Source organism: Polyodon spathula, chromosome 39 (genome assembly GCF_017654505.1).
Source record: "Polyodon spathula isolate WHYD16114869_AA chromosome 39, ASM1765450v1, whole genome shotgun sequence".
NCBI classification, from domain to species: Eukaryota; Metazoa; Chordata; class Actinopteri; order Acipenseriformes; family Polyodontidae; genus Polyodon; species Polyodon spathula.
Window position 1 is genome coordinate 862,692 of NC_054572.1, and position 15,245 is coordinate 877,936.

A 15,245-nucleotide genomic window follows, 5' to 3' on the forward strand; every position below is an offset into this window, starting at 1 on the left:
TAGGAAACCACCATGAACACACAAACACAAACACAAACACACGGGGGTATATATATGTATGTATGTATGTATTAGCCCAAATATAAGGCAAGGGTTGTTGTTTTTTTTTTGTTTGTTTTTTTTTATGAAAATAAGATTTGAAAAATCCAGTCAAGGCTGTTGCGAAAGTGCGTATTGAGTACAGTATACAGTAATGAAAATGTATAAAACAAGTCGCAGTGATCATGTGGAAAGCAGTGGATTGAAAGGGGGTCAAGTATCAAGGGATTACAAAGAAGTTATGATGTAATTTTTAAGATCACGGTTACCAGAAAAGCAATTATCGTGCTTCTGAAAAATCCGTGTTGAACAGCCTCTCAGGGGAAAGCGTTTTGTGCACTGTGTGCGTTGTCTGTGTTTCTTCATTTTCTTGCTTGCCTAACGGGTAAGTTAGTTAACAGTATTTCAGTTACATTACTGTTTTTGACAGAAACTTACACTCATAATATCGGCACTTGCTTTTAAAATTATATAGCGACTTTAATTATTGTGTGTGAATCATCAGGATACAAAACATGTAAATAGTTGTTATGGCATTACCATATTGGAATATAAACCTGTATTTCTGGATTGCCCGACGTAATGATGAGCAAAGAAACGTTTATTTTTCCATATTCATTCCTGAAGTTGTCTTATCTGCTTACTATAATGCCATCTTATCAATCCTTGTGTCCACTGTACATTATTTAAATGTTTGTAGTTTATCGTCTTTGAAAAGTTTCAGTGTCACAGTCAGTGGCCTGTGATCACAGACAAAATATGACAGAAACGGGTATTACAGGCCATCACTAAACTAATATAAACTAATTACAGAGTATAGATACTAAAGCATATATTACTGGTAATCAAACACAGTACAGTTTTGTTAATTACACTCAGGTCAGTGTTGCCGATCCGTCCAGGTTTTGCAAGGTCCACAGCTCCATTTCTTATCGATCCCCATTTAGTCGCTGCCTCTGTTGATCAGTGGAATCCCGTTGCCTCACCAGCGGTTAAAAAAATGTAGGGTTGTGGCCCATTTTTCCTAAAATTAATTGGGTCTTCATCTTCCATGTTTTCAGCGACAGTTGCCATGTGTGCAGTTTCATACGTAACTTCCGGTTTTATTTCGGCCAGTAAGATTTTTGAGTGGGTGTGGCCATACACCCCTCAAAATCCATCATATCTTGGTTGTTTAACAGCATGAAATCTATACAGAAATGTACTGGTGTGTTTGACCTGCAAGATGCACTGAGATTCACTCAGCTCAATATGATTGTGAGTGTCTATAGCCATGCAACTGTACCTCAAAACAATAAAACTACTACAGAGCTGACTATAAGCCACACACAGTATGAGTGCCAGTATTGTTACTGTATTTCAAAGCTTTTATGCTGGACTGCATAAAACATGCATGGTAATAAACTTGAAATCTCATATTTCACAGGCATCCACAGAAGTAGTCAGCAAACGCAATGATTCGAGATGCTTCCTGCTAAACCACTAACACTGTCACGTAACCCAGGCAGTTACAAAACTATCCACCTGTGTATACCTCCCAGGCAACAAACACAGGCAATGTCCGCTAGTGGCACACTACAGCACACCAGAAAACCGAGCTCAGTGGAGGGAGATCTTTGCTGTTTCTGTCCCACATTATGTGCACTGTTTAATGTTCTCAATCAGAAGCTGTACTTGAAACATTTTTTTACACAGACCTAATTTTATTCAAAACACCCAGCATGCTAAGCAAAGCATCATGCAAATGCCGTTCCCTCCAACACTGAGCTCTCCTGTCCGAGCCCGACTCCAGTCCTTCTATCACAATCAGCATGTCTCTGTGGCAGGAACACAGGACACTAGCCCTGTCTCTCAAGCTCCCTGACCTCTGTGCCTGCCTTGGCTCGCTGCCTGTGTTGTAACACAGGGAGAGGGAATACAACGACTGGGCTTCTATATGCAACTTCTACCAGATTGTCTGAAGCAGCAGCTATTTTAGTTCCCCTGATGGAGTTACTACTGTAGTTTAGCAGCTGGTGATAAGAAGATGTGGAATTGAAAGAGCCCACTGCTTCCATCATATTTTGGCCATGCAATTTGAACGCACTTTCTCACCATTCCCTGAGCATGCTCAGCATGTTTCCTCCGCAGCACCAGGGATTCTGCCAAGCTCCCACGTAATCAGCTTTCACTAGGGAAACTAGACTGTCAGTCTTCTGATGTCCCGGCATGATAAGCCTCTATCAAAGTTGACGTTGATGTTTCAGCTGCTCCCATGATACCCACCTCCAGCTATGGATCTCAATGTCAGCCAGGTGCGGGGGGTGGGGGAGGCAGTTGATAGACAGTGACATTACTCTGAATGTTTCCGGTTTCAGTGAATGCAGCTGCATGGGGGTTCAACACAATCGAGCGGTATGATTCTCAGCCTCTGGAATGTACAGGAACTGGAATATAACAATACAGCAACATCTCAAAACAACCCCTATCAGATTTAGACTGAGCTCAGAGCCTTACTTATGTTATGTATGATTGGGACTGATCTCAGTATAATGCAATGGGTACAGTAACTATGAATGAGGTTCATTTTACTACAACACAGCAGTACTTGAATCATCAACGTCAGATTACCCAAGCCATACTATCCTGACTGTTAACTACCACTATTTTAGGCTTAGATCTATGAACAGACATACGACTTCTGAGCTGGAAGGGATTGTACTTGTCCGTCATCAGTCCTAGTAATTAAAACTACATCGACGTCACTAAAATTATCAGGACTGTGGCAGCAGCAAGCAGGTCTTAACTGAACTGACTGGAGTTATTGCAGGAGTTACTCAGTATGTAACAAGTCTCACACCAGTATGTATGGTTACATATCTTTATGCAGGGAACAATAGGGCAGTTCCAGTAATCCCGATGACTGGTATTTCTCAGTAAAGTCACATGAATCACTTCCTCAGAAGGCTTACCTCACGTTAAAGAATCCCACCAGCATTCTACGACACATTCCGTGGGCTGGTGACTGCTTGAGAACAGCGCCCCCTTTTGGATACCTGTAATCACTACATCACTTTGCAGTGTTACAAAAACACTAAGCAAAGGACTCCATTAACTTCATGGCTGGAGGGGAGGATTTGAGAAATGATTGTAATTTACAGGTTGAAATATGGTGCCAAACACTGGTGGAATTTAATGAAGGGCTACCTCAATGAAAGGGATAATTAAATTCTATTGTAACTCTCTGTCAATGTTTAGGTTTTGATTATGGTCACCCCTGGCTGGTACAGTATCTTGCTTAGGTTTTGATTATGGTCATCCCTGGCTGGTATCTTCAAGATCGTCAGTTGTTGTTGTTGTTGTAGTGTATGAGCTGGCTGTGCTGTCACTACGATGAACATCTGGGAAGGAAGTGCGCAGGAATGCGTTGTTCAGCCTTCCTGAAAGGGGTTTGTTTGGGGTTTAAGGGAGGTTATGTTATAAAGGAAAAGCTACTTGTTAGGAATTTCTGGGAACTTTTGTGGAACAGATTTACGTTTTTTGTATCATTTTTCTTATTACTAAAACTTGTGTTTCCAAATAAATTATAAGATTAACATTCCAAATTGCTTATACCTAGTTTAGCAGAAACACAGTAAATCTCAATACTGTAATGTTTTTTTTAGAGAAATGAGCTAGGGGTTATATGGAGGTCAGCTAATTTAAGTGTTTGGTTAGAGCTAGCACGGTACTGTGGATAGGTCTGTACTAAGTAGAACTATTGCACTGGGCGTTTCTCATGTAACCAGTGTTACAACGCTTCACCCCCAGTGATCTGTAATTTACCAGGCCTGACACCATGCTTCTAATATTCTTTGCTATAATTTGCTATGCTTTTGCCATATGGGCTGTATGAAGCCCTCTGCTTACCTGGTACATGAAGTTTCACAATGCAAAGGTATCCGGCGCATAGGGTGGTGATTCCAGTGGTCTTGTCAGTTCTGAAACTGGCTGTTGTTCCACTCTTCAGGATGCAGTCAGCAGGTGCAAGAGGCTTTAGCCACTACAGACCCTCATTCCCTGGATAATAAGGTCGCCTGAAACACTTAGACAGGTTGAAACCCTACCTGGAACTAATGTACCAGAGACTCCGTTTCAATTTTCTGTTTTCTCTCCATCTAATCCTGTTATACCGGTATACCTACTTGTAATTAGTTTATTTTTCTACTTAACGTTGCTCTATTTCATGAAGCCACAAGAGGGCGCCAATGATCCACTAAATGGATTTTCTATGCAACTGCTACTCCAGTTAATGGTTGGGTAACATTTATGTTTATTTTGTTTAAAAATATGTCTCAGATATATATTTCAGATATATATATAAACACACACACACACACACACACATATATAATTGCATAATGTGTGCAGCAATTAAGCAAAATACATATAATTAAGCAGTGGATTCATGTATTGTCCTGCATTAAAATGTTACTGTACATAAGTAATGGCTGTCTTTTTTGCAATGGTGGGCTTACAATAAATTATATATATTAATGACTTAAATATTATTAAGTCAAATAAAGACTGCAACCTGTTATGCTTGTCTTACACGGCTGGGTCAAGAGCTTAAACTAGAACTCCTACACGCAACTACCTTTCTGTTTAATTTTGTCTGGAAATAAACACAGAACCAAAAGTAAAAGTGTGAATTCATTTTGATTGCTGTTTTTCATTTGTATATAAACCACACCTGGACTGCTTCGACATTAAGAGGTTAGTAATACATACTAGAAGTGACCCCTGCTTTCAAAAAAATCGAAACGTAGATTTTTTTTTGTTTTGTTCTTTGGGATTGGGATTAGGTGGTAGAGGGTTCCAATTTAAACAACCTGAAATTGGGAGCTGGATAAATCTTTGAAACCAGAACAATCCCCTGGTTTTTACATCTCTATTTATACCATGTGATCAGTCAGTACATCCTCTGCACACATCTGTCTGTTTTTTATTAAAATCAGCAGCAGGCTGTGGGATCACTCTTGTTCCTAGGGATTATATTTAGGCAAGGGTAGAAATTGAGGGATTTCTTTCCTAAAAGACTATTAAAACCCCCAAATTAAAAATACCCTAGCCCTCCTAAATGCAAGCACTGTGTAATCCCAGGGATTAGCATTCCAACAAGCAAATCCCTCCCTGCCATGTTCTTGCAGTTTCTGTTTCAATGCATGGGTGACAAGTCAATTCAGTGGGTATTCAATTTCAAGTTAAATGCACCCGTACAGCAATAGACTGCCCCTGCAGGTCAACAATAAACTGGGTCTACCAGCACCCCAGATTGGTGCGAGTGGAGCGTCTATATTCTCTACACTTTAGCCTGCCAAGAGGAAAGGATTTACTAGTTGACTGCTTAATTGCAGAGTGGCTCAAACTAGCAACACAGCTGAGATAAAGTTTTATCAAAACCACACTTACACAGAAACTAAAAGTCTGATGAGACTCCCTTCTTTATCACCCCAAACCTGCATGCCACAGACTCCAGGCAGCGCTAAGGGGTTCTCTGGCAACTAAAGCAGAGCTGCATCTACACGCAACTGCAAAAGAAACAAAGCTGGGTTTATTCCAAGCAGAGATTATGAAAAAAAACAAAAAACAAAAAAAAACAGATCTCTCTTTGTTCTTTGGAAGGACACAAGGGCAAAGAAAAGCAGACTTACAAAAATAAAACACACCCCCAGAAAGATCTGAATGAATATTTTTTTTAAATTGTTTTATTATTTTTAAATTTCTGATCAGACAGAAGCAGTTTTTTTTTTTTTTTTTTTTTTTTTTTTTTTTTAATGAAGCTTCTGCCACTGTTTTCCTTTGTCTATTGCAGAAGCACTAACCCAGAAAAAAATGGACGTTATACAAAAATAAAATTTGATATAATTTAACTGTGTTGAATTAAGAACAGCTGTATTAGTTGTTTGTATTATTTGTTATTACCATTCCTAAAATACTGGAAATACCGGCAGTGGTTTTATGATGTTGTGCTGGCCCCACCCATGCTTGGAATAGCCACACTCTAGCTCATGTTGCTTCCCACACACCTTTTTTATATAACATGCTTCTTACACCATAGACCTAAAAAAAACCTTGAGGGCCGTGTCTTATTGCAGATTAATATTCCAAGTGAAGGCACGAGCTGCAGTTATCAAAGTGGGCCTAAATCACATGCATTAATGAGCCAACGACCTGGATTAAGTGAAGTCAGGTTTAAACCACAGCAAATTTAATTAAAACAGAATTAAAAGAGAAACAGTTTTTGGTTTCTTCTTCTTGTCATATGGAATGGTATGATTCCTAATAACGTTAATTAAGATTTCTCCACTTTCCTTATAACGTGCGATTTTTATTTTTGTATTATTAACTGATTCAGAAAAGAAATACAATTTGTGTATGTCCTAAAATTAACACTGAGCACAGTTGATGCAACTGCCTTTATATTCAGTAAAATGAAAACACCTTAGTCTTGGCAGACAAACAAACTGATAGTTTTGTTTTCAAAGTCTTTTAAATTCAACAGAACATCCACAGGAACCCCAGGAATTGGCCAATTTTTTCACGATTAAAAACCTCAAGATCACCAACCACTGCAAATCAAACTGCTGCTTAGCTGGACTTTGGAATCAACCTTCTAGTTATTTTAAGATCTCCATTACTCTAAATAACACACCGTGCAGGTATAGCCTAGACCAGCCCAACCCATGGTTCTTTTTAGAAAAAGAAATTTGGTAGTGTTATAAGCTGATCAGCTCCCAAATAAGGCTGACGCACAAAAACACACGGTTTAATAAGCAGGAGGCGGCTTATCGCGGAACCCCTTTTCAGACATTTGCATGAAAGATTTAAATATTGTTGCTTCCTGGTGGGTTTACTCCTATGGTAGTCTATGGGACCGACATCACAATAAGGAATTATACTTGTAGCCAGTGAAGAATCAAAAGGAGGGCCACTGATAACATTTAGTCCATGCTGAAGTAAGAGATGCAAATCCTTGGTTCCAACGCCATTAAAATTACTGCTGTGCAAAGACTGATATCGCATCAGATCGCTTGTGTCATGAGCAGGCATCGAACCATGGTTAGTGACCTGTGACTTCACTGCGTACACTGGGGACTGAGCTGAGACCATACCCACTCACTGCACACAGCTGAAAATGACCTTGCAAAGAGGTATAGCATATGAGGGGGCCAAGTTTAGTGTAGCCTAAACCCAATTCCTCTGAATGGGATTGACAAGTCTTATTGAACGCTCTGCGCTGGACCTCCCGTCTCCCTGAAGTTTAAGGTAGATTGAGCTGCTGTCCCTTTTTTTTTTTTTTTCCCCCGAAACTCAGCATTTCTCATACAGTCTTTCGAAGACCTTCTGCCGGTGGGCTGGCGCAAGGCAGCATCCAACTGCGTCTTCTGTTTCCTGGACCCGCCTCAGAAAGCGGCAGCGGTCGCGGGCCAATTCTTCCCAGGGGCCACGGCGATCTTCATCACAGCTGGCATAGAACTCTTCTACCTCGTCCACAAACATCACCTAGGGCACAAACACACACAAACTCTTAGTTGCACAGGATTAACATTACAAAAGAGGACCTGTAACTATTAAGATAATTAGATAATGGTCTGGGAGGGACCATACAAACTATACTCCCTAAATAATTTACCTAGTAGGGGCGGACAATGGACTAACAATGACCAACAGGGATACAGCCACCCTGATGACTAACAATGACCAAGAGGGATTGTGTAACATGCCTACAACATGTAGTCTGCAATTAATAACATCTAGGCAACTGCTGCTCCCTTGAACAATGTTGCATCAGCTGATCATAGCTATCAGCCAGTCTGTTGCATGGGGTTTACATCACTCCTCCCACAGCACCCCAGGAGTACGGTACGTGTGTGTGTTATCAACACGCTCGTAGTTCCCTGTGGTCTTTACATCACTCCCACAGATGCTCAGCAATCTGTTTGGGAGACAACTGGAGAATCAATCAATGTCCAATGCCCATGATTAAGGTGGTTAAGAGCAGGGTAAAGATGCAGAGAATAAGGAACTCAGTATAGGTGTTTTTTTATGTGCAATGGAATGCAGTATAAAATTAAAAATGCATCAAAATCAACAGACCTTGAAGAGCAGCTAGGTCTCTCAATGCTTGGGTGCAGATTATAATTACACACAATATGCAATTTTGTACTTTGAAATAAGAGTTACTAAGCTTTTGCTCCGGTGCACATATAGATATTATTGTAAAGCCATATTAACAGTCAAACAATGATGCGAACTGTATGGCCTTTTATGTAGCACACCTGGCTGTGTAGCTTAATGTGCCTCAAAGCTTATGGAACCCTCACAGATGTTTTATTTAATGGGGCTCCCAGGGGCTATATTTACTGGTGTTTAAGATTTGAAATCAAGGCTATAGTTAAACCTGGAATAGCTCATAATGCTATGCAACTTGGGGATTAGTACCTTTTTTTGCTTGCCACATCTGTTGCTTGTCTTCTGCGCTTGTTCAATGTGGAAGGTCTCGGAGAAGCCGCTGTCCAGTCTTTCCTCTGCCTCCACCGTCTGCATGCAGGGTGAAGGAGCTCTCTTGCCCGCTTTTTGCTTGCTAATCAAGGGGCTGCTACACCGCTCCCTTACCTGTTTAGTACTGATGGGAACCATGAAATTCAGGGGGCTATAGGGGTCCCCTCTGCAGCTGAATGAATTCCATAGTTTGAGACTCTCTGCTTCATCACAACTGCTGTGGTCATCCTCAGAATCCCATGGGCTTTGAGACCCTGGGGAGCACTCTGCATCTGTCACTTCCTCCTCTGTAGAAGTAGCAGTTACATCTACCTCAAAGGGAGCTCTGGGTTTAACAGTCTGGATTGCAGCGGTAAAGTTTTGGGGGTTGTAGGGATCCCTGCTCTGACTGAAAGAATTCCACAGCATTTCTTTTTCTGCTTCCTCTGTCCCACCCTCTTCCTCCTCTGATTCGGAAAAGTCAGACGACCCCTCACTACTGAACCCATCATCATCATCATCATCATCTTCATCATCACTATCCCAGTCCAGGTCTGATTCTGACTCACTCTCGCTCTCCTCACTACAGGGGGCGCCCATGATAAATGCAATGGTCTTGTTCTGGCACTGGGGGCTGGTGAGAACAGGCAGGCTTTGACTGGCGACCTCAATGTGTGCTTCCACATTTGAGTCATCACAGGCCACAGTGGCACCTCCTATATCCCTCTGTTCCATCTCCCCCTCGGGGCCCAGATTGCCATTGCTCACACAAATGAGGGGCTCCCCCACCTCCGCACAGCTCTGCTGCTCAGTCCTGACAGCCTCAGAGGAGACCTGGCTTGTACAACAAGCCTCCATTTTGTGGCTTTTGGAGCCAAAATGCTCCTCCTCCCAGCTGGAGTACCCATTGTCCTGGTCTGGGGTCAGCACTACTGCCTCAGTGCTGAATGTGGCAGTGGCTGTAACAGCCGCACAAGCACAGGGCCTCCCAAACGCTAACAGGAGCTTTTCAGCGACAAGAGGTTCCGGTAAGGCCGTTTGTGAGCTTGCATTGTCAGGAGGGGGCACTTTGTGAAACTGATATCCAGCGTTTTTCGTACACAAAGGTTCCCCTTCACTTGGGACAATGTGAACCGGAGGCATTGAAACAATGGCTACAGGACTCGGCTGCAGCTGCTTTTGAAACCCTGTACTGACCTTTTCTTTACTCTGTTGCACTGGTCCAGATCTACCCGAAAGCTCTGCTCCGTGTGCACCAATACCAGCGGTACTGTTATAATCAGTTCCCCAGAAATGTTCCCACCAGCTTCGTTTTACCTGCCCTGCCGTCGCTGCGCCTGATGAAACCCATGTCGGATTGTCCCTTTCAAAAATCGGACCTTTCTTGCTCATCTCATAGCCGCTCTTGGCGTCCTGTGCCGACATAACGTTGACAAAAACCTGGTTTAAATAATGCCTCTCTGCATATGCATTCGTAGGGACCGGGTCTTTCGAATACATGTCTGTATCTCTGGCTCCGTGTATCCCCATTACTCCGAGGCCGTCCTTGGTAAACCAGTCGAGAGACGTGCCGGTTGACTGGAGAGAAAATGGTTCCTGGCTGCCGCCGTTACAGTAGTTGCTACCATGTTGATAATGCAACAAGCCGACAGGAGGACTGTGCTCCGTCTGCATACAATCCTCCTCAAGTCGGGCTAGAAACATCTGCTCGCATGCTAGGCTTTGCTTAAAAAACTCCTCGCTGACCCACCCAGTTCCGCTGCTGGACTGGCTCTGTGTCCGAGGCCGCCCGGGTAGGTATCTTTGCAAGAAGGAGAAATTCGGCCTTGAAATAATTGAAGAGAAAAATCCAATCCACGAGCTATCCTGATTTCCAGGCTCATGAGAGGGCACCCCAAGCCGGGTCGAGCTACTGGGTCCAGTCAGCTCTTTTGTATACAGTCCGTCAGAGTTCACTCTTCTGTGACTAAACATTTTGACTTAACTATAATAGTATAAATTTATAGTATAGTACATTTATATATAGTGAAAATTAGTTTAAATTTCAGATAAACTTAATATACGATATATTTTCTGTTCAGACGCGCTAAAAAAAAAAAAAGTTTTAAATAAACATTAAAATATATATTTTAAATCCCTTAAGTTTATTTTTAAATAATTACAAAAAAAAAAAAACGTTCCATATGCCAATACTTCCTCGACTCGATTTTAATTTCAAAAAATAAAACCGCAAAGCTCCATTATTACAGTCCACAATATGTCGAATATTTTTCTAAGTTTTTTTTCAAAGTCCATTTTAGTTAGCAGGAGCCGGTATGCGTCTCGTAGCAGCAGTTAGCTGGTCGGCTTTGCTCCAAGTGTGCGCAGACCTCCATCTCTCTGGCACTTGCTTCGGCAAAATTAACCTGAGAATAATTATTAACGAGCTTCATTCGGGCTGCCAGCTTCGTACAGATGGATGTGAGGAGAGAAGACCCCAGTAAAAAGCCGGAATCCTGGTGGCACACTGAACCGAAAGCCATTTTCTTTTTTGCTGTACTCGTAGCCTTGCTGTCACTGACCGGACTTGCTGTGTTGCACAACCAATTATTACCGCAAAACAAATAATTCTGTAGGTGAACTCTGATTTCTTATTTTAAATCAGGCGTTTAACTCTTTCAACTCTCCTCCGATTGGGTGTCATTCACCTTTTTTTTTAGTGTTTTATTTCTACTGCCTCACTGCTTTTTCTCATTGCCAAGCTCACAGTAACAGCATTTCATCAGACAGTTAAGGGAGCGTCGCAAAACTACCAATACCAGTGACCTGCGTCTTGGGGATAGTCGTTCAAGTTACTATACGCTTACAGCAGAAGACAAAAGATCTTGTTTTACATTACATACTTTTGAGCTGAACTGCTCTGCCGCTGTTTACTTACGCATGTCAACACTACTTATGCAGCTAAACCTGATAAAGTAACCGTTGCCCCTAACAATACCAAGTGCTAGGGGAGGTGGAGGGAGTCAGATGGGAAGCAAGCTGTTTGATAGTATTACAGATTGGGATTGTATTCTAGTTATAAAAAATCAGCCTTAGTTTAAAATGAAAACAATAAACCCTTATAAAACATGTTTTGGGTAACTTTGGAACTCAAAGCAGGGTCCGATCTTTATAATAATGCAAGTAGGAGTGCTGATCTAAAGAAGCCGGTGCATCCCACTATATTCTGGTATATATGCAGCCCGTACCCTTTTCTTTGCTGTGTTTTCAGATGTATTTTTGAAGAAGCTTCTTTCGCTTCTAGTTTCATTACGAAATGCATACCACAAATCGTTGATCACATGCGAGCCGAGAATTCCTTGCTTGCAGTTCCAAGAAACAGGCTGACTGCACTGCAAGCTGTTATTTATCACCGACCTGTTACTAAAACATGTGTTCATCTCCTATTAAATATGGGATTGCCTTATAGGCGGTTTACGCACTGGTTAAACAATGAGTCAGATTTTTTTCAAAGCATGCATCTGTTCGTTTCTGTGGTGAACTAGTAATGGTTTCACCTTGTTTATTCTTAACGTGTTGAAAGGGAGGACACCGAGGGTGGAGTTTGCAATGTATTCAACTATTGTTAGTGATTCTGCATAGCTGTGTTGCAAAGAAAATTATCTAAAATGTTACCTGATTTGATGATATTTAACAGCAATATTTATGTCTGAGAGTATCTGTTTATTGAAGCTGTATAAATCTATGTCCTATGGCTCAAATATATTTAATACAAAATATGCTTTTTTTTCAGGCATCAAAGCATTGTATATATGGTAGTTTCTTCTGTATTGTCTGCAGGCAGTCTAAACAGACACCAGTGATGACTGACAGGCATGTCCCCTTTTTTTTAGGCACTCTAGTTGGACACCACACAGAGCTGTGCACCGTAGCGAAAGAGAACATGTCAAATCTCCCGGCCACGTTCGTAGCTGTGTTCATTCAAGACAATACAGAGCAAGATTTCTGCTAATTATTTCCAATCTCTCTCTCTCTCTCTCTCTGGAGAGTGGAAGGGATTATTCACATGTCAAGTCTGTACAGGACCTCCCCACCCTGACGCAACTCTTACTTCGGCTTGCGGTTCAGCGCTGTGTGTAGTCATGCTGGAGAGCAGCTGTGGGCACCATGGAAATCCTCCCAAGAGCAGATGCTGTGTATACCCCAGTGCAGTATGCATAGGACTAACATAGACCTGGTTCCTTCACCAGCAACATGCGTATGTGTGTGCACTGTGCCCTTGCTGTTACAGATCAACGAGGAACCTGGCCTAAAAACCAGCACCCGAGGCATGGTACTGTATGTGTATTGGAGCTGGAAGAGGTGCTAGTATAGGAATGGCCAGCTTGCTGTACTGTTTAGGGAGAACCCCTGTGTGATTAAGCATTTACCAGCATGGTGTAGGTGTGAGGAAAACATTCTGTGACTTAAACATAAGACTTAATCAAGTTTTTCAAATTTTATTACTTAGTGCAAATAAAAATAATAAAAAAAAATACACAACTTAAATAATTAACCTGAAAATCTAACACACACACTTCGATAATCTACAATAATAACAATCATAACAGTAATATGCTCGATATTTACAACACACAAAAGTCCTGTTCAGTTTGAACTTCCATTCCATCCTATGTTCAGACTAGGCAGGCAGAGCCACGATAAGGACCCAGCTCATGGGGCTGCTTCCTGTTTGTGTGTGGGGGGAGGGGTGGGCCCTCCACTGCTGGATAACACACCCCCTCGCTGGCTGTAAAGTACAAACAGCTTCACATCGGCACGTCACCCACAGCGCAGTCCATAGCATGTGTAACATGTGCTCATTCATACTGACAGAAATACAGTATCCATTCATAAAGCTGTTCCTGCTGGAGATTGCAACTTCACTCGCTCCTCCTCCAAGACTACTCCAGTCCAGGAACGTGATCCAACCACCCACCAGTCATTTATAATCCAAATAATTAAATACAATAATTAAAAGATCTGTTTGCAACAAAGTCCTGAACCAGAATCACGGGACTGGAGTTGCTAAAGATTTGACACTACAAGAAATAAGTATGGGGTTTACTCATGGAGTATTATACCTAAATTCCATCAAATTTATAACTTAGCCATGGTGTTGGGCATTAAATAACCTCCCTATAGTGCCATAATGGTTAGTGCTTGAATTTTGAGAACCCATTCTAGCTGGCTGCCTCAGCTGGATGGAATTTATCTAAAGCCCACACTGCAAGAAGGGCGTGTGCACGTGTCAAACCCAAATCAAGAAGGAATCCTCCTACCCAGCAAAACACACCTGACTAGGCCATGTGGATTGGTCAGATAACTTGTGGGTATGTTGCACCATGGGTTATAAAAGAACAATTTTAGAATTATTCAAAAATCACATATAATAACCGACTGAATTTCAGCACCTCGTGACAGTTTTGCTGGCTTTGTATTGTAGGTAAACCTAATGCACAAAAAACATAGTGGCTTCCTCCTATTAATTAATTATTCAGCCCAGTTAATGGGCACCTTGCATATAAAATCAAATATTGTGGTTACAAAAAACCCCCAAAAAACTAAAAACACTTTGCAACCATTTGGACTGAATTACCAGAAATAAGCAACAATAATACAATGCAATCAACCTCCACCTATCACAGCTTCTGTACAGATTAGGGACGGTTTGCGTTTGTTAGTGGTTTTTAAGGGAAACAATTTGCAATATTGAAAACAGGCATGAGAGAGTGAATAAGAGGGGGACATCTATACAGAAATAAAGATAAGGTGTTATTGTTTACCTTTAATTCGATTGGTTTCGTGCCCAAATGCTGCAATAAAAAGAACATTCTAAAGTAACTCCTACATTATTACTGACATAACTACTCCTAGTATTATGGACTGACATAACTACATGGATCCAGAACAACCCCCCCCCCCCCCCCCCCCCCCCCCCCCCCCCCCACCCCCCCCACACACACAGAATAGCAGGTGAATAGAAGTGCATACGCTGCCAGCATGCTCGCCCTCCATGTTCACTTTCACATCACCTTGAAGCCCCGCATAACTGAAGATTTTCTTTTTTAAAACACTTCCAATGCAATCCGCTCATAAAGAATGCAATGTGAAAGCACCATTACCCTTAACCTGGTTCAGATGGCACTTTAAACATGCAACCATGCTGGCTGTGACCGTGGCACATCAGTGGCTATTTCCACTTGTCTTTACTATCCCGGTGAATCAAATACAAGGGGGGAGGGTAACTATACAAAGACTCCACGAGTCAACAAAAGCCAGTTGGGCTACAAAATGAAAGCACTTGGTTGCCCAATTCATAATTCAGTATTCTGATAGCCCCAAACTACTGGCTGATGGGCATCAAAACCCATGTACAGTACAAATCCAGAATCACCTTAAGAGAGACTGGGCAGGGAAAATCCATACTGTTGTACTATAAAACACACATGAGATACATACATTTATAAACTGTATCATATTCTATATAGTATATATTTACCATATATACTCTATAACGTGCAAGAGCTCACATCAAGCTCCAATTATAGAACAGAATTAAAAAGAAATAGCCAGATTCCTCTTTTTCTTCAAGCGTCTGTTTTGTCTCCCGAGTCATAAGCAACTCGCGGGATACAGTACAGATAGATGGGCAGATGCCATCAATCTCCAAAGCCTTCTGCATC

The 15,245-nt window shown here is 41.7% G+C and overlaps 1 protein-coding gene across 1 annotated transcript; it reads right to left on the minus strand.

Annotated features, from left to right (window-relative positions):
• Positions 1 to 7,362: 7,362 nt before the first annotated feature.
• Positions 7,363 to 11,316, minus strand: LOC121304723 (protein phosphatase 1 regulatory subunit 15B-like). Its single transcript, XM_041236077.1, has 2 exons — positions 8,503 to 11,316; positions 7,363 to 7,563 (listed from the first exon to the last, which is right to left on the minus strand). The coding sequence occupies exons 1-2, from the start codon at positions 10,513 to 10,515 to the stop codon at positions 7,372 to 7,374; spliced, it is 2,205 nt and encodes a 734-aa protein (XP_041092011.1). The 5' UTR covers positions 10,516 to 11,316; the 3' UTR covers positions 7,363 to 7,371.
• Positions 11,317 to 15,245: the final 3,929 nt, after the last annotated feature.

Excerpts from the sequence above, each read along its gene's own strand:
- LOC121304723 (XM_041236077.1), bottom strand. The coding sequence starts at position 10,515 with ATGTTTAGTCACAGAAGAGTGAACTCTGACGGACTGTATACAAAAGAG. Across the intron at positions 7,564-8,502 it reads GATGTGGCAAGCAAAAAAAG|GTGATGTTTGTGGACGAGGT; the intron begins GTACTAATCCCC and ends TTTGTGCCCTAG.